General features: G+C 40.2%; 1 protein-coding gene and 1 pseudogene across 1 annotated transcript; one reads left to right on the top strand and one right to left on the bottom strand.

Moving 5' to 3' along the window:
* The first annotated feature begins 11,270 nt into the window (after nt 1–11,270).
* On the top strand, nt 11,271–12,259 carry LOC104874859 (olfactory receptor 1P1-like). Its single transcript, XM_010642103.2, has one exon. The coding sequence runs from the start codon at nt 11,312–11,314 to the stop codon at nt 12,257–12,259; it is 948 nt and encodes a 315-aa protein (XP_010640405.1). The 5' UTR covers nt 11,271–11,311.
* A 2,392-nt stretch (nt 12,260–14,651) lies between these two features.
* On the bottom strand, nt 14,652–15,474 carry LOC104875033 (annotated as a pseudogene).
* Between the last annotated feature and the right edge of the window lie 4,085 nt (nt 15,475–19,559).

Genomic DNA, 19,559 nt, shown 5'->3' with positions numbered 1-19,559 from the left:
GTTGTGTTGGGCTGTGCTTGGTTTAATCTCTGGGTTATCACCCAAATCTTCCTGATATAGTTGCACCCTAGCTTCTGGGTCTCTAACGACCCACAGACATTCTGATCTTCATAACAACAGAGAAAACAGCTCATCAAATCAATGGCAATGCTTTACCCCAACTGATACAATCAGCAACACATTACGATCAAGCACAACTTGGAAACTGACTACCTATGGTAGTCACTAGTCTATCACCCTTAAACCATTTGAATTAAATTGAAATCAAGAAGAAGTCCAGAACATGTCTGCAGTGAACAAAGTTTTCAATATAGTATATTTACCATTTAATGGCTCAGACAGAGTGAGGATGCAAGACCCCTGATCTCAGTTAGCTGATGGCTGAACCCCATGACTCAGACTGACCTCTGGTTGCAAGGCCCAGATGGAGTTCTCCTACCTTCTGAATGGTTGAACTCCACACTGTTCTACTACAGGTTTCCCACACCCTTTCTTTAAAGATGTTCTAAGTTGGGAACTCAGAAAAATACCCTTTATGACCACCTCTCCCTCTGCAGAGTGGGTCCAAAGACTGGCATAATCAGGACGTCTGAGAGTGCGGTGGGGGGGATAAGGGGAGTTATGGGGGTTTAGGGGCGCCCATGTGGCTACCTTCCTGATGCTGGAGTGATGGCGGCTCCAGGCGGGAGAGGGTGTGGCTCTCCTTCCTGCGGTGGATTGGGGCCCAGGCTACCTTCCGGGTGCTGGAGGATGGCAGCTCCAGGTGGGTACAATGTACTCATTATTAATTCCACTTAAATTTGGGTCTCCACTATAGTAGGAGTGTGCTAGGTATTACAAGAAGGAAGACAAAACATAATTGTTCTTCAGTGTTCATAATTGAGGTGAATAAGCAGAGACATCCACAAACATCACAACAGATATAGCAGAATCTATGGTCATTGGTTTGAAACAATACCAAGACCTGAGTCATTTCCCCAAAGATAACAATTTTTGAAGCTCAAAAGAAGCTCAGAAGTAGTTAATGGCTGGGGCTACAGGTCTGGTATTGAGTGGTACTGAGGAAGAGAAAGTTTGATGGGACAGGAAATGGTGCCTGATGCCATTAATTTTGGGTGCTGACATTGAGTAGAACTCATTTAGAGACAAGGCAAAGGCTGAAAAGGGACAGCTGGAAGAGTGTCCCACACAGAGCCACCATCAAGTGTATAACCAAACTGGGGTATTGTCTTGGGCTACTTATGCCTCCCTCACTCATCTTAACTACGTCAGCCATAACACATTTGACAACTAACTATTCAGTGGTTTCCAGACTTTAGGATTTCATAGGCCAACAAAATGTTTAAAGAAATTTAAATGGGAGATATACAACTTTTAATTTTAATTTTTTTTTGTTTGTTTGTTTGGTACCAGGGATCAAACTTGGGACCTTGCCCTTGCAAAGCAGCTGGCGGCACCACTGAGCTAAATCCCTGGCCCTTAATTATAATTCTTTTAAGAGTATTTCAAATGCATGCTGTCCATTTCAGTGTCTCTTCCTAAAACAGTTTTTTTTTGTTTTTTTGTTTTTTTTTAAGAGTAGGAAAAATTTATTGAGGGAAAGAAAGCTTCTAAGAGAGACAGAAGAGGGACCAGAAAATGGGTGGCCCACTCACCTCACTTTTCAAAGATGTTTTATACAGCAAAGCCATGTGATGAGGTGGGTACAAAGTAGGACAGAACTGTAAGACCCAATGGAAAATTACAAGGTGGGCATAAGGTGGGGCAAAACCATAACCAACCAATAAGATTACAAGTACAGTCACTTGGGTACTATTGATTAAATGGGGTCAAATTGGGGAGTAAGTCACATAGCAAGCATACAAGGATTTTCAGTAAGGGGGTGGTCAGGGATATTTGCTGGAAAGGCTGGGTTAAAACCTTGGCACCCCACCCACCCAGGTGATTGATACCTATTTAGAATAACAATCTCTGCTATTTATCCCAGGGGAAGCACAAGGGTGTAGTAGTTTCTCTCCTTTTACAATTCTGGCCTTCAGTGAATGTGTCTTGATTGTCCTCCATGTTGGCTCCTTGCTGTGCTGGCTCCTTGAGGGCTGGCTACTTGAGGGTGGCCCAATCTAACTGCCTACTGTTATGCCCAAGTCACAAAGTCCCCAAAGACCACCAAGGAGTCAGGTCCGATGCAATTACAAGAGGAATTTATTGCAAGCTGGAACCTGGACCATCAGGTGTCACCATCACAGCAGCTTCAGACGGAGAGCCCAGATCCATTTTTGAAGCGGGTTTATGTAGGGTTAAGGAAACTTTTTGCTTATATAGTTTCTATTTTTAGCTCTCACTTATCATTGGATAGTCGAGGGATACTGGGAGGGCTTTTACATTTTATTGGATATTCGAGGGGCACCAGGAGGGCACTTACTGGAAAATTACCTAATGCCTACATTCACAGAATCAATTCCTCTTTTTAAAGAACATCTGATTATACAAATTCTATAATTAACAAAGACTACATATGTGAGCAATGACTAATGCCTATATTAACAATGGCTACCTATATAAGCTATGACTAGTACCTATATTGGCTAAATCAATTTCATCAATCCTCCTTTTAAAAAACATTGATTATTTTAAACAGGAAGAATTCATCTTTAGATCATAAAAAGAGGAACAGAAACAGGGTGGAGATGCCTTAAGACAGCTTGCCCTAAAAAGAGGAACAGAAACACAAGGAGACTGTCACACAGAATGGAATTTTACAGAAGGGAATTTTTGCAGCTTTGTTCTGGGCAAGGGGTATATAGAGGGGGCACAGAGGGAGCCCACCTTGACCTGAAAACTTGGTCCTCACACTACAAGATATCTAATTAACTTATTTATCTGTAGTACTCCCCGTTCTGAAGAAGTACCCCTAACTGCTGTGAGGAGGCAAAGGGCCAGGCTCTCTTAGGGAGTTTCATGCTCCCTGTTGGAGGGAATTGATTTTCTTTGAAGAAGAGTCTTCCAATGACACCAATTGGGTCAGGTGTTTACAGCTGTCAGTGATTCTCCTCACCACCCAAATCCATCAGCCTTCATTGCTTCTAGGCTGGTGAATTCCCTTTCAATGTGCTCAGGTGGGCAGATCTACATAACCAAAGAACTACATGGTGTTTTCCATTTAGATCAGCAGGAACAAATGTTAGACTTATTTCCATCAGTGGGTTGTTAAAAATCAGTGGTTGTTTTTGTTGGGCGGAGGACTGGGACCTCCCAAACTTGCTAATATCATCTTGCTGATGTCACTCCAGAAATGCCTTGTATGGATTTTCTCCGCTGTTTTCATACAAGTAGGTTCAGGTCATGCAGTTTTTCCAGAAATATCAAAGAAGTGATGTTTTGTATATGTCAGGAGGCACCCAATTTGCTTCCTTTTGGGGTGTGTGTTTGCTTTGATCACTTGGTAAAGGTATAGGAGTGTGTACTGAAGAGATGCTATTTTTCCATTGTCGTAAGTATCCTCCAACAATTATTACTGTGGTGTTTGCCTATTCATTGCTTTTTTTAAAAATTCCACCTTGCTTTCAAATTTTACTAGTTGAAATTCTATCCTAAGTTTTAGACTTAGGCTCTGAAATGTCCCCCAAAGGCTCATATGTTGAATGTTTGGTCCCCAGCTGGTGGTGCTATTAGGAGAGATAGTGGAAACTTGAGGAGGTGAGGCATAACCGGGAGATGTGGTCTCTGGGACTGTGCCTTTGAGGGGTGCTTATGTTCTTAGATCCTTCTCTCTTTGCTTCCCAGCTGCCATGAGGTGAACAGCTTTCTTCTGTCTGGTCCTTCCGCCACAACGTTTCCACCTCAACACAGGCCTAAAATAAATGGAATCAGCTGATCATAGATTGAAGCCATGAGCCAAAATTAGTCTTTCCTTCTCTGAGTTGTTTTTCTCAGGTACTTTGTCATAGCAAGAGTAGGATGCCTAGCACAGAAAACTGGTATTGAGAGGAGGTCATGACTGTGATTATACATGACCATCTGGCTCAGAAGCTTTGGAACTGGTTCATGGGAGTTTAGAAAAATCTGGAGATGTAGGCTACAGAAGCCTCAGAATGTTGTAAGTGGATCCTAGTGGGACATTGTGGTCTAAGCTCAGAAGAACAAAATTCTGTGAGGAATGCAGACAGTAAAGGCTGTTCCTGAAGTTTCTGATGGGAATAAGAACTCTACTGAGAATTAGACTAGAGGTCATTCATATTACATTTTGCAAGGAATTTGTTTACAGTTTTTCAATCCTTTATGTGAGGTCAAATTCAAAGGTGACTAATGTGGTAGAGGAAATTTCAAGGCAGCACAACATTCAGGCTGTGGCATGGTTATTGTTAGCTGTTTTCAGTCAGATTTATGATGAGAATTGGAAACAAAAAGCAAAGCATAAAGATTTGAAAAACTTGCAATTTTGCCAGAAAAGGAGCACAAAGATGTTATGGAGGAAAGTGTGGTGACTGAAGAGATTAATGCTGTTAAAAGGAAATCAAGGGGCAGGGATTTAGATCAGTGGGTCTGCCGCCTGCCTCACAAGTGCAAGGTCCTGAGTTCAGTCCCTGGTACATTTAAAAAAAAAATCAAGCACTTTGTACCAGGACAATAAGAAAAATGCTTTTAGGGCTTTTCAGGAATTATCCAGATCTAACCCACTGTATGCTTAAGGAGGCAAAATTATGAACTTTGAAAGACCGTACTGAGGAAAGAGCCCAGAGTGCTCTGTTGACCCAAGGCAGTAGAGATTTGATTTCTTGAGACTCGTTTTCCTGTGTTCAGCTTATTCAGCCCCACAAATACCCCTGCAGCTGTGGGCCAAGCTGGCCCACTATTGCTTGAGCTGGTGGCAGACCTTGGCATTGTTCACATGATTGCTGGTTTTGCAAGCATGTAAGAGTTGTGAGGTCACAGAGGCTTCCACTGAGATTTCAGAGGAAGGCTAGGAAGGCCAGGCATTGCGTTGCAGGGTGGAGTCCCTGTGGATACCTCTTGAAAGGGTGAGGTAAAGCAATGGGAATGAAGATAATACTGACACAGAGACTCCAGGAACACAGAACATCTGCCAAGGAAAGCCACAGACCACGAGCAGAGCCAGCCAGAGAGGGAGTGGCTCTGTGAGCTGTAGACAGCAGGTCCACGGCAGGGTTTCCCACGCCTTTAGGGTCCCATGTCCTGCCACTGTGTGCTCTGGATGCTAGACACAGAGCTATAGGGTTTCATGTTTTGTTATTGCCTATCATCTCTTCACTCACTACCCTTAACAGCCAAAATATTTTTTTGGTTCATGTTATTTTTTGGTATTTGTCACTCCTCTTGGAAATGATGAGTACCAAGATACCACTGTATATCAGTATGATATTTTCCTTTAATTCTTTTACTTATAACCCATCACTATCATTATTTTGTTGCTCTATCGTCCCAAATTTGGCCAATAAGAAACTTTCAAGTGTTTTCCCCTGTCTTTTGGCGTGTTTCCATCAATATTTTTTTCTCTCCCTCACTTTTGGTTCTGTGCACAATACCTAACCATGATTACATTGTCCTTTTCATAAAGACTGAGAAAAATCCACACTGAAATGAGAATGGCAATGATGTCATACGTTTTCTACTATCAAGAAATTACTTCCTTTGCACAAGCAATCCACACAATGAGATAATTTTAACAGAAACTTTTTGTGATTTACTTTAGAGAGTGTAATTTCAGAATTAATTTTTTTCGGCTTTAATTGAGTTTATTGGTACATTTTAGGGATACAGTACAGTTACATTCATTGTTGGGATCTTGTACCTCTATATGACAAGTCTTGATTCTCATTTTTTTCCCTTTACAAGAGAGTGTAATTTCAAATGTCATGGACCAAAGGAGATACTTTTGGGGATCTAGTTTAGTCCAAGAAACAGGCCGTTAATAATTTTCTTGGAGGAAGTCCAATACTGCTGGACCATATCCTTCCTCCTTCCAAGAAATTGCTCCCGAGGGGATGTGTGGTGCATGGGACAATTACTTCCAGCCTCCCACAGGACACTCAAGAGCTCACACTGATACTGCCTAACATATAAATGGGTGGGTGAGTCCTCTTACGACTCAGGCCTGGGCCCCCAGGGCCATATCAGAGATCCTAATGTGAATGCACAGAACTCCTCATCTGCAGTCCTGCTGCAGTTGGGGTTGTGGGACAGTTATGCTGCACCACAGGAGGCAAGACCAGGAGGCTCTTAGCAGATTTGTTGCTCCAGCGGGGGGACAGCCTCACAAAACTTTTTCATGTGATGGTCCAGTGATACAGACTGAAAAAGCAGTACCAGGTTATGGTGATGGTGGCTGGGTCAAACACAGGCCATATGGTAAGCCTCATAAATGGAATGGGACACAGTCCTGAGAGGGCCCTGAGCACCATGGCAAACCTAGTATATCTCAGCTCCTGCAAGGAATACATAAATAAGACTTGCTCTCCATCTCCAATGGGCCTGCGTCAAGTAGAGAAAAAAAGAGCTAATCATTCAATAGTGAAAGTACAATGAAATCTTGACAATGACACTGTTTTTGGTAGGAAAGATGAAGAGTTCCTTTTCAATCCAAAGATAAGAGATTTACAAAGCAATCTATGGAGTTACCAAATATTTTGGGGGAGGGAGTTTAGGAAACAGGTAATAAAATCAGAAAAAGGAGGATCCCTGCAGGCTTGTGTGGCCTGGGAAATCTCAGACAAGGAAGAAGGAGTGAAGTAGAGCCAGCTCCATGGGCTAGAAGTGATTGGTGAAATAACTGTTTTCCTTCACACAGAGGAAATTCAGTGACTCTTTCAGGATGGTTGTGGATTTCATATTCTCATTCCAGACTGGATGTTCAGAATGGTGGGTAATCCAAAAGGAGGGGACCTGTGCTTTGACTAAGACATTCTCTCCCAAGTGACTGATCCATGAGGTTTGGGGGGGAGTGGAGAATGCTCATTATCCCTTTGTTCTGCATCAGTGGGAGTTTATAATTGATCTGTTGCACCAGTGGCAGATGGGACAGTTTTAAACTTTCTGGACACCCTTCACACGAATTCAGGGAAACCATCTTTTTGCTCCTGTCACTTCCACAGGTTTCAGCTTTCTGCATTTACGGAGGTAAACAGATATATCGAACATCTCTTTTGTTCCAGGCATTGTTTTAGATATTTGGGAGTCATAGTGGTGAGCCAAATACACAGGGGCATGACTTATGGACGCTGTCATCTAGTGGTGAAGCAGAACTTAAAACATTACTGTGGTATTTTAGTGGTGAGTTATAGTTTAAAAAGAGCGGTGAAGGTTTATGTCAGAATGCTCAATAAGGTTTAGAAAGCCTACAAGCCTATTTATATTGTGGGGTATTTGTATCGTGACCTAAGAGATGACTAGGAAGTAAATGAAGGGATGAGGTGGAGGGTTCGGGCAGAAGGAAGAGAGAGGGAGAATGTGAAGTCTGGGGATGGAACTGGGAGAAATCTGTGTGTTGAAGGAATTAAAAAATATCGCATATGGCTCCAACAAAGCAGACACAGGGTGTCAGACTGACGATGGAAAAAATAAGGAACAGGTCATAAGGAGACCACCAGGTTCAGATTGGCACTGAGGGAGGGAACTCAGAAGACAAAGGAGAGGAGAGGAGAGAGAGAATAGCAATAATCACAGCAAGATCTATCTCTATCGACTCTTGATGGTTCTGAGCCAGGACCCCCAGAAGGACTTATGGAGTGCAAGTTTCTTTCCATTTAACGTGGACCTTCTTCCTCCTACCCGACTCTAGCCTCTGCAAAGATCTCTGGCAGGGAGAAGCTCTGCTGTTTTATTTTACAGGAAATGTCCCTTTTCTTAAGGGGGCAAGGGTCTTGCCCTGAGCCTGTAACTTAGGTCTGGCAGAGCCAGGGTTTCAAGCTCAGTGTGTTGAGTACTTAGTGTAGTTGAGGGGACATGGCCTTTAGAGATCACTGGCATCTTGGCATTTCTGACCCATCCCTAGGATCTGGAACCTCTTCTCTTTAGGTGTTCAGGTAGTTCCTTGTCCCTCTTCACTCATTCTGCTCTTGTCTGTTGCTGACAGCAGGTAGAGCACAGTCTCTTTCATGAAGCTGAATTAGCATATATGTTCCTATGGCGTGCCACTTATATCTCTATTACAAAGTGTTACAAGTATATACTGTGTTTCTAGTTGCCAGTGATGACTACTGTGTGGAGCAATGAAGATACAATGGCAAACAGGCTTGAAAGGAATTTATTTCCACAGAGGAAGGAAGAAAGGCAACTGACCAGGGAAACAAAACCAAGAAAATCTTAGCACATAGAGAGAGAGCTACATGAAGTCAACAGTCACACAGAATAGTGGAGAGTAGCTGGCACTTAGGTGACTTTTTGTTTGATCTGAGACTTAAAAGTTATAATTCATCAGTAATTTAACTGCAGTTGTACTGTATTATATTTATATTTTGATTTGGAGATGGTTAGAATTTTTATGATAATAAAAATTTCCCAGCCTAGAACATGGTATAATTTTTATATGTTGCTGACTTTCTTCAAAAAATTTTAAAATTTTCTTTCCTTAGTCTTATGCTTTACTTATACTTATTTTCAAGTATTTTAAAGTAGATTTTGTTTTTGCCATTTTGTTACTGTGATTTTTAAAAAAATTTATATCTAACTTATGGTTGCTTAACTTGAGAAAATCTGTTTTACATATATCTTTTGTATCTAGCCTTGTTTGCACTTTTCTCTGTGGTCTTGGATACTGTCTTTTAAAAAATATGTTAGAAACTTTAAAGTACATTTATTACTATCATTGGAATACCATGGTACACATGCATATATCCACACACATGTTTTATTATTTTAATATTCTCTATCCATATTTTTAAATCATTTACTCTGACTTGGACTAACAAAGTTTATTTACAGCTCTTTAACAACACGATTCTATCTTTCGTGTATCTTTTATAGCTTCTACTTCAAGAAAATTTCTGCTGTTTTGTTTGGTACTCAGATATATATATATATATATATAGATAGATAGATAGATAGATAGATAGATAGATAGATAGATAGATATAGATAGATAGATAGATATAGATATATAGTGTTTTAAACAATAGCAAGTCGGTTTTATTTTCATAAGGCAGCCTGCATGTTGTTTAATATTTTTTGTCCTGTGTTCTGCCTTGTTTAACATAAAGATCATGTTCTTTTGTTCACATTAACCTTCTCTCATCTCATTTGCAATCATTCTGAATTACTTTATTTTAGCCATGTGCTAATCACATAAAAGAGAAAATGCCTTTAATTCCAGAAGAGTAACAAAATATCATTTAATGAACAGAATTAAGACAATACATTCTTCAACCTAGTCTTTTTTAGCAGCAAAGGTGTTTTTGTTTGTTTGTTTGTTTTTGCTTTTGTTTTTTTGTGCCTGACTAACAGATTCCATGACTAACTTTTGGCTTTCACCTTGGGGAGATAAGCAGGATTTCATGCTTGGGCTTGCTCAACTCTGAAGTCATCATGACCCGCTTGAATAGTTTTAGCAGCTCCTTATGATATATTGAATAAAATTCCAAATCCTTGCTTTCCATTCAAACATTTTCCATATTTGATACTGAGTTTGTTTGCTTTCCTGCTTTATTTCCACTGTGTGCTCAAAGTTTTTGATTCCCATCCCCAGGTTGGACCAGGGATTTTTCCTGGCCTTTGCTCAAGAGTCTGCTTCATTGGGCTGGGGATTTGGCTCCCCTGCACCACACCTGCCTCACAAGCGCAATGTCCTGAGTTCAATCCCAGATACCCGCCACCCCAGAGAGTTTGCTTCACTATGCTGTGCACAGCTGTCAGGTAAAACTCAACTACCTTTGCATCCTAAAAAGCTTCCTATTCTGTCCTGCTCTGCTTTTATCCCAATATCTCTCTCTGTCTCCCCCCACCTCTCTCCCTCCCTCCCTCCCTCTCTCTGAAGTTTTGAGATCCTGATTTTTTTTTTTTTTTTACTGTTTCATTGATACCTAGAAGAATAATCTGTTCATAATGAATCTTTACCAAATAGTTGTTTGTTGAATACTGGATTCTCGAAGAATGGATAATAAGAAATTTTGTCTTCAAAATCTTCACTTTTGGGTATGATAGGTCAGAACAGCCTGAGGCAAAAGAATCAACATTTTGTAAGATTTTAATATAAGCAGTTATATCCATCTCATTAGATTTAAAAATTCTCTGAGTTTAAGGATGAACCTATGTTATTTACCTGGCACTGTGCCAGGTCCAGAGTTGGTACTGAATATCTGTAGAATGAATGAGTGAATGGATAAAATGTTTTGGTTCTCCTGAGTACAACAAAAGAAAAAGAAAGCACAACTAACAAAACTGGGCTAGATAAGTATATGGAGTAGTGATGGCCTATGGCACGAGTGCCATAGTGGGTATGCAGAGCCCTCTCTGTTGGGACACAAGCGCAGCTGCCCCAGGAGCCTAGCATTCAGGTTTAATTGCCGTGTTGACACTTCATGATAAACAAGTGAGTTTTAGGTTGCAGTTTAGGCACTTGGCCTCTAGAAGGTTTGCCATCACTGGGTAGAGAAATCAAATAAAAAAAAATCTGTTTCAATGACCTTAAATTGGGTCTCTCAGGCTTTTTACCATGGTTTATTTAGTAAGGTTTAATAAGAACTTCAATACAAATGTGAAATGTTAAAACATACAATGAATGCTCAAATCTGTAAAATTTATTACTGTAAAAGACACACTGCCATCAATCTGGAAGTCCTCTCTCATGAGCGCCTTTAGTTGAACTGTCACGGCAGCTTGATATCCTGAGTCAATTCATAATCATAGTAAGTTTATTTTTCATGGTCATCTTGACTTTGGGGAAGATCCTGAAATTGTCTGGTGCCAGATCCAGTGAACGAAGTGAATGAAGAAGACACGATGTAATGTTTTTACATCAGATGGCACTTGGCGTCAACACTCACCGTATTTTTTATCACACGTTGGTTGTTAAGTCCTAAAAAGGACTTCCAGAACTGTTTTAAAAGTGGCAAGAATGATGGGATAAGTGTGTTTGAAATGGGGCAGCATGTTTTGAGGGAGATCAGTGGCCATGTGTGTTTTACTGTGATACATTTTCAGAATTTAAACACTAGTCATATATTCTTATCACACCTCATGCATCATCATTCTATCTCCTCTAGAGTTCAGAGAATGCATCCTCACCAACCATCCAAAGTGAAACTTTTTATACAACTTTAATGGGGATCACTCAAGATCTTTCTCTCTGACCTCTCAGCTCATGGCAGGAGGAAATCAAACCAAAGGCTTTGAGTTTCTCCTCTGGGGACTCTCGGAGCGGCCAGAGCAGCAGAGGGTCCTCTTTCTGCTATTCCTGTGGATGTATGTAACCACCGTGGCTGGGAACCTGCTCATCGTCCTGGCCATTGGCACTGACGGGCGCCTCCACACCCCCATGTACTTCTTCCTTGCCAGCCTGTCCTGTGCAGACATCCTGTTCACCTCCACCACTGTGCCTAAAGCCCTGGTGCACATCCAGACCCAGAGCAGGTCCATCTCCTACGCAGGATGCCTGACTCAGCTCTACTTCTTCTTGACTTTTGGGGACATGGACATCTTTCTCCTGGCTACAATGGCCTATGATCGCTACGTGGCCATATGCCTCCCTCTCCATTACACAGTGATCATGAGCCTCCGGCGCTGCACCTTCATGGTGACTGCCTGCTGGACTCTTGCAAATCTCGTCGCCATGACCCACACTTTCCTCATGTTCCGGCTCTCCTTCTGCTCCAAGAAGATTATCCCTGACTTCTTCTGTGACCTGGGACCCCTGATGAAGGTCTCTTGCTCTGATACTCAGCTCAATGAGCTTGTGCTTCTCTTCTTGGGGGGTGCAGTCATTTTAATCCCATTTTTGCTAATCCTGGTCTCTTACATCTGCATTGCTTTAGCTATCCTCAGAGTCCCCTCTGCCCAGGGAAGGTGCAAGGCCTTCTCTACATGTGGTTCCCACCTCACTGTGGTTGCCCTGTTCTTTGGCACAGTGATTAGGGCTTACCTGTGCCCCTCATCCTCTTCCTTCAATGCAGTGGCGGAAGACACAGCGGCTGCTGTCATGTACACAGTGGTGACTCCCTTGCTGAACCCCTTCATTTACAGCCTTCGGAACAAGGACATGAAGAGGGCGCTGGTCAGACTTCTCAGAGGGAAAATCTTCTTGAAGGGCTAGTGACTTCTGCAGAGAAATCGCAGCAGTCCTCTGTTGCCTCTGCTGAGGGTCTTCCAGAAATTTCTACCTCGAGTCTCACTTCTGAATGCTCCATGTACCTTATCCTCTGCTCCCCTCCCTGGCTCCCCACCGTGAATTTGATATTGTTGAGGACAATCAAGGTTTTTCATTGTGCTGTAACTTGTTATGAGTTGCTTATTTGTTCATTGTTTTATAGTGGTGTACTGTAGAATGATGCTTCAGTCAACAACAGGCCACGTATATGACATTGGTCCCATAAAATTAAAACAGAGCTGAAGAATTCCAATTGCCTAGCAATCTTGTGTCCTAACATAGCACAGTGCATTGCTTGGGTGGTTGTGGTGATCCTTGTGTAAATAAAACTACTGTACTGCCATATAATTATGTATAGTGCATAACAGTTGATAGTGAAATGAAAAATTAAATTACTATTTTATATTTACTATACTATACTTTTAATCATTATTTTGGAGCATATTCCTACTTATAAAAGTTTACTATAGAATAGCATGCTGTGTGAGGCTGACAAGAGCCTCATGTAACCTCTATTAATCTTTTCATTACATAAACAGGCAATGTTGAATGATTGACCTGTATCTTCTAGATTTGTGCAAGTACACTCTGTGATGTTCACACGATAATGAAATTATCTAACACATGTCTCAGAATGTATCCTTGTCATCGAGATGCACATCACTCTACTTATTAGTAATTTTTCACAAAGAGATATCTTTCGCAAACTCATAGTTCTAAAATGTATGGACCTTTTATGTTAGTTTGTCAAATCTTGATTAGTGGTCATGGAATAAAAGGGTAAAGACAAAAAAATAGAAAGAGAGATCCATGTTGGACAGTAAAGATTTTACAACTTTAAGTGAAAAAGTAAATGTGCTTTCCCCATAAAAATAGCAAATTACACACTTCCTGACTCAAGGTCATGAACCATTAAAAATATTTGTGTCTGTTGAAACAAAGTTCTCGACAATACAGAGGTGATGCATGTTCTTTTTAGTAAAAAGATTTATAGGTAATTTACAATTCAAAGGCTAAATTAATAAATTAAAGTTAAATGTTATGGATACTAGGGTGTGGCTGTCCCCTAGCTTCCTCATCTGTGTGTGTCAGGCTGATTATAAAGCCCATGCGGAATTTACAGATTCAGCTGAGATCCCAGGCACCTCCGGGAATGTGGCACAGAGGGCGGCAGAGCACATGCATATTTTTTCCTTGTGCCGAGTAGCAGCCCCTCCCCTGGCAGGAGTAAGGCAGTCAGTGACTACTGAGGTTCAGAGGGCAGGTGATGCTTAGAAGAAGGAGTCAAGAGAGGCTGAGGAGGCTCACAGGTTGGTGTTTAATACAATCCATGTCTTCAGTCACTCTGACCCATTTGTAGTTTTTCATTTTATCTAGCTCCTTCTCATGCTATAGTCTGGGGCCTCCATTTATTGCTCTTTGTAAAATGTATTTGGCTTCACTCCTTTCCGAATAGGGTGAATATGCATCCTGTAATTCAGAATTCCCCCTAAGGTAAAGGCCAAGCTAACGGCTAATTATGAGCTAGAACAAATTTGAATACAAGTGTAGAGAAACAAGATATAGGTCTCACTCCTTTAGGTTGTCCCAAGTACATAACCGAAGAGCACGCACCATGTTCACTTTCCACTACTCATCCTTTTTTTAACATAAAAATCCCACTTTATTGAACATAGGAATAGATGGATTTTTCAAATTAATTATTTTTGCTTTATGGTTAGTATCTGATCCACAGTAGAACTTACTGCTGCTATATGAAGATGCTTGTCTTTTCTTAATTCTACAGTCATAAACAAATATATTTAAATCTAGAGAAACATTTGTGATTGGTTTATTAGGGCATAGTGCATGGCGATCGCTGGTGTATGTACTGCTCAAGCTGGTAATAGGGGACCATCTGCTCTACAGCAAATCTGAAGCAGAGGTACACATTTGAATTTTATATAAAAATTCAGTTTTACTCTGATTCTTACATTAGTGGACACTGACATCTGTAACTTACAGGCAAGCAAATACTTTTTTCTATCTCCTAGCTGAACAAAAATACATATAATGTATTGTTTTCTTTAGACAAAACATACTTTTTATATTTCAATAAAAATACCATAAAACCCTTTCTTGAACAAAATGACCAGGGTATAACAAAACCATCTTTGGAGGAAATGTTTAATATGCATATCTTATTTAAATAAATCCTCCAATAAGAAATGGAGAATTCATTGACTTTACTTTGAAGGCTTTGTAGTTATCTTTCAAATTTATATGCTCAACTCACTAACATTCCCTTGTTAGAAATATCAGTATTTCCATATAATGGTTCTCAAAGGACTTAAAAATCTCAAAATTCTGTGTCTCCTTTGGCTTGCTTCTCTCTTGATGCCACCCAGGCTTTACTAATGGTTTGCTTCGTGTCATCATCTTCATCTTCATATATTTTCTTTAGAACACTCATTAATCCCTCCTACGATCTGTTTCAGCATCGTAGGATGGCTGTTCTTTTTCTTTGCGTTCTTTTTCTACCTGAGTCAAGTACTCCCATTGTGTGTTTTCGCTTTCTTTCTACATAAGATAAGAACTGTATCAGTCTTGATTTTTTTGAACTGCCTTCCCTGAGAGTGTTTCAAGAGATTGTTCACAATCATAGAGTAACTCTTCCCATTTAGATTCTTTGTCACAAGATCAAATGACCTCTCCATGAAATGCACCTGCACATTCTCAGCAGGGACTTGATGAACTCCAGTTAAGGTAATGTAGATTTTCACAAACTTATCTGATTGAGCCCATTCATAATTACTGATTTTCACAGTATATCCTGTTGTAATGGGAGCAACCACAGCAGCTAGTTTTCATTGTCAAGAAATTCTGGTTTCTTTTGTGATTTTTGTTGCACCTTATTCTTTATTTCTGTTTCAATCTTGGATTGTTCAGTTGCCAGGGCATCACATACCCTCTTCCTTGTGGCCTTTTCCAGCAACACCTTTACCTGTTCTAGATCATTCTGCAATGAGCAGTTTGAGAAAAGTAACGCTTTTCCCTCCCTTCTGGCAACAGCATGCGGTCTACTTGGATCACGTGGGCTCCTGCTGGGCAGTCACAGCTCGGAACCTACACTACCCATTCTTGATTTCCCTCACCTGCACTGTTATGTTGGCAGATGTCATGATTTGATCTCTAATGCCCCCCCACCCCCACCTCATGCACTCAGAAGAGGGCCTTGTGGCAGTTGACTGGATTACTGGGTCACTACAGCTGGCTTGCTGTTAGGAGCTGGGGCCTGGTTACAGGTAGGTCACTGGGGGTGTGACCTGGAAGGGTGTATCTCCCTTATTAGAGATTTCAGATCCCCTTCTTGAACTATGGATAAAACAACTAGATAGAAAATTAAGAACATAGGAGAGCTCTATCATACAGAATCTATTTGACATTTATGAGTCACTCTCTTCAGTAACTGCAGAACAAGCATTATTTTCAAGTGCCTACAAAACATTTGCCAAGTTAGTCCATTCCCTGGGCCATGAAATAAATCATCTCAACAAATTTAAAGTAATTGAAATTATACACAATGTGTTCTCTGACCACAGTGAAATTGAAGTGGAAAACAATGACTGAAAGATAAGAGAAACATTTCCAGACAGTTGGAAATAAATAGCACACTTCTAAATAACCCACGAGGTTGGCACAAACATGTATTAAAAGGTTGTGGGCCAAGGCTACTTCCAGATATAATTACAAAAGCCTCCATAGAATATTAGCAAACCCATTTTAGTAGTTTATTCTTGGAAGGCAAGTTTGGTTCAGTATTAAGCTATTAACTGTGGTGGGCACTAAAAAAGCATCTGCTTAAAATGTATCAACTGTGCTTGGTTACTAAAACACTACTGGTAAAATATGAATAGAAGACGGTTGCCATGTATATATCCTCTTCTGCCAAAAGTCCTTTGAGCTCTTAATTACACTTAGAAAAAAATGTTAAAATCTTAACAAGATTGCCTGACCCGGGCCTCCCTGGCCTGTATGACCGGCTCTTTCACCACTCTCTTCACCACGCCTGTCCTATTGACCCACGTTTAGTTCATTAGTTCAACAAGCCCTTCCCACTTCGGGCCTTTTCACACCTAGTTTTCTGTCTGCAACACTCTTTGCTCAGGACTTCTTAAGACTCAAGTCTTTCTTTATGGTCTTTATGTCTCAATAAAAATGACATAAAAACGTAGAGAGTTTTGACCTATTGCTACATACTGAGATTAAATCTACTCTGTGTATTTTCCTGTTCTTAAATTTTTAGAATTTTCATTTCATTTACATTAGGTTTTCAAAAGGGAAAATATCATGATGAACTATTTTAATCTTTAGTAATTTTAATGTTTTGGTAAGATATGAAACATTTGTCTAACTTTTTCCTAAATAAGTATACAGTTTGTTCCAGTGCCATTTATTGAATAATGTAACCATTACCTGCTGTTTTAATCTGCTAAATCCCACATGTCCATGGCTTCATTTCTGGAGTTCATCTGGAGTCCTGGGTATTTGACAGAGCAAGTATCCCGCAGCTGTTACTCTATTTTTAAATATTTTCCTACCTTATTTTCATGCTTCTTTTCAGATGAAATTTGAGTTTTACTTTTCCAAAAATCCTATGATTGTCTTGACTTTAAATGTTTAAGTTTTAGATTAATTCAAATGAATATGTCTCTTTGCAACAGCTCATCTTTCTATCTAGGATCTTGGCAAATCTATTCATTTTTAAAATTTTCATCATAAGTGCTTCTGGAGAATTTGAAGGTACTGACCAATTCTTGTTAGCACCGAACTACTTTATTTATTTTTTTATTGAGTTTATTGGTACATTCTAGGTGTACAGTACAGTTACATTCATTATTGGGATCTTGTACCTTCACATGACAGGTCTTGGTTCTCATTATTTCCCCTTGTCCCTGCCCTCCCTTCACTACTTTAGATTGTTGATAATGTGGATGAGATTGCTTTCTGTTATACTGTAACCTTATAGATTGGTGTAAACATATATAATGGGCAATATTTATTGAGTGCTCAAAGCATGCCAACTCTTGGTGTTAAACACTTCTCATTTAATTTTATCAATGACACAACCCATTTTGCACTTGAAGGAATGAAGTCTTAAAAAGCCCATACAAACTGCCTAAGGTTCCCCAGCTAAGAGGCTGTAGGAGATTTGGGTCATATCTCATTTCCACATGGAAGGGAAAGAGCTAAGAATGGGTGGGGGATGAAACAGCATGGAAATTTCCTTATCTATTGTCTAATTTTCTCCCCTCTCTCTCACAATAAGACCTTACACTCCTGTATGACTTCCTTCTAGGATATAACATGCTGAAAGCCCCTTACACTCCTGAACAAGGTGAGACAAAGATTTGAGGCAAAAGCCTCCTTGTCTTCTATAGAGCTAGCTTTTCCTTTCCTCTAAAGATTGTCACCTGTTCTTGGGGGAGCAATAAACAGTCCAGATCACAGTGGCCAGCAACACTGAAGCCCTCAGTCTTACACTAGAGAGGAATGGAAGCCTACCAGTAGTTATATAAATGAGCATGAACACTTATCCTTCCTCAGTAGTGCCCCGAGATAGATATACCACTGGCTGACACCTGGATGGTAGTCTCAGGAAAGGAGGAAGATCTACTGTTGTTTGTTAATTTGTTTTGTGATGCCTTCAAACTTTATTTATTTTTTAAAAATTTGAGGGAGAATCTCAGTAAGTTGCTAAATTTTCCAGGCTGGGCTTGAACTTTTGATTCTGCCTCAGGTTTCCAGGGTGCTGAGATTACAGATGTACCACCATGCATCCAGCTCAGATCCACTATTTTTATAAAGATTTAGCTTTCCTTTTGAGATGTGCTACAAGTTTAAATTAGATTTCAAAGACAGTATGAAAAACCAAGAAAGTAAAATAGGTCACTTATGATTTCCTAATATTGGCTACCCTTTAAGATGGTAGATTCCTGAATTAAATAAAATACATGATTAAAATCAATCTTACCTGCTTCTTTTTACATTTACTTAAGTGGTTCTAGAACATTTTGCCTTACACATGTGGATCAGATTAAATTTATGTAGGGTAATTCTGCTCTGATTTATAGGTTCTTCCTATGGAAATAATAATTTCTGCTTCTAGCAGAGAAGTAAGGATAGAGGTAGATTACTTTTTCCCAGTCTCTGATGAAGATGATTAAAGCTGGGTTGCAGTTCATGTGAGGGCTGACCCGTTTTCTGTTATGATTTCTTCTAGGATGTAACATGCTGAAAGTCCCAAATAAAAGCCTAGATTGTTTGTTACAGTTTTTATCTGGCAGGATTCTAACTCCAACTTTTGTGTCTCTACTCCCATAAACCTGCCAAAAACTCTGCTCACCTCTTGTTGTCTGCATCTTCTGCTTCTTCAGCCCTGCGTTAGAGCCAGCAAACACCTTTAAGGCGAAGCAGTGGAATTGTGCAGTTGTTGGCAGTGGCACCTCTCTCTGGGATTCCTTTCTCTCCTGAGTTTTGACACATTGAGTTATACTTTGTGGCTCTTTGATGTCTTTTAGACTTCCAAGGGCAAGGACATTTCTTTGTTCAACTAGGAGCAAGAGTCTAGAGTAGTTCTTTTCAACCAGAACTCTCTGTAGGAATTAACCTAATGCCCTAAGCCTGAGATGTCTGTTTGTGAAATGGAGTAACTTCTGTCTCATGCACCTAGCTTGTGTATAACAGAGCAGTTAACAAAATAGAGCTGTCATGAATGACATTAATGGTGTTTTATAAGGGATCCCAGAAGGATTTCCTGTCTCCTGTGCTATATGAGGATGCAGACAGGATCTACCAACAAGGAAGTGGGCTCTGACCAGACACCAAATCCCATGGTGCATAGATTAAGGATTTCCCAGATCCAGGTCTATGGTATTTTTTTTTCCTTTTATTGAGTTTATTGGTACATTTTAGGTATACAGTACAATTACATTCATTATTGGAATCTTGCACCTTTACATGACAGGTCTTGGTTCTCGTTTTTTTCCCCCTTGTCCATGCCCTCCCTTCACCTCCCTTCCTCTCCCCATTTACAAACACTTTATTTCCATTTTTTCATTTTATCAAATTTTTTTTTCTTTTCCCTTATTACCTTTCCCCTACCTTTCCCATTTTCCCTACACCTTTAGCCCTTTTCTTCCTATTTCACATGGTCAATTATCTCATTAGGATCTTATGTACTATTATAGCTTTTCATACCAGAGAA

The sequence above is a fragment of the Fukomys damarensis genome, unplaced genomic scaffold, assembly GCF_012274545.1.
Source record: "Fukomys damarensis isolate Sample0158 unplaced genomic scaffold, DMR_v1.0_HiC HiC_scaffold_13, whole genome shotgun sequence".
NCBI lineage: Eukaryota > Metazoa > Chordata > Mammalia > Rodentia > Bathyergidae > Fukomys > Fukomys damarensis.
The sequence above is the reverse complement of the archived record's forward strand: the minus strand, read 5'-3'. Positions and strand labels throughout refer to the sequence as shown.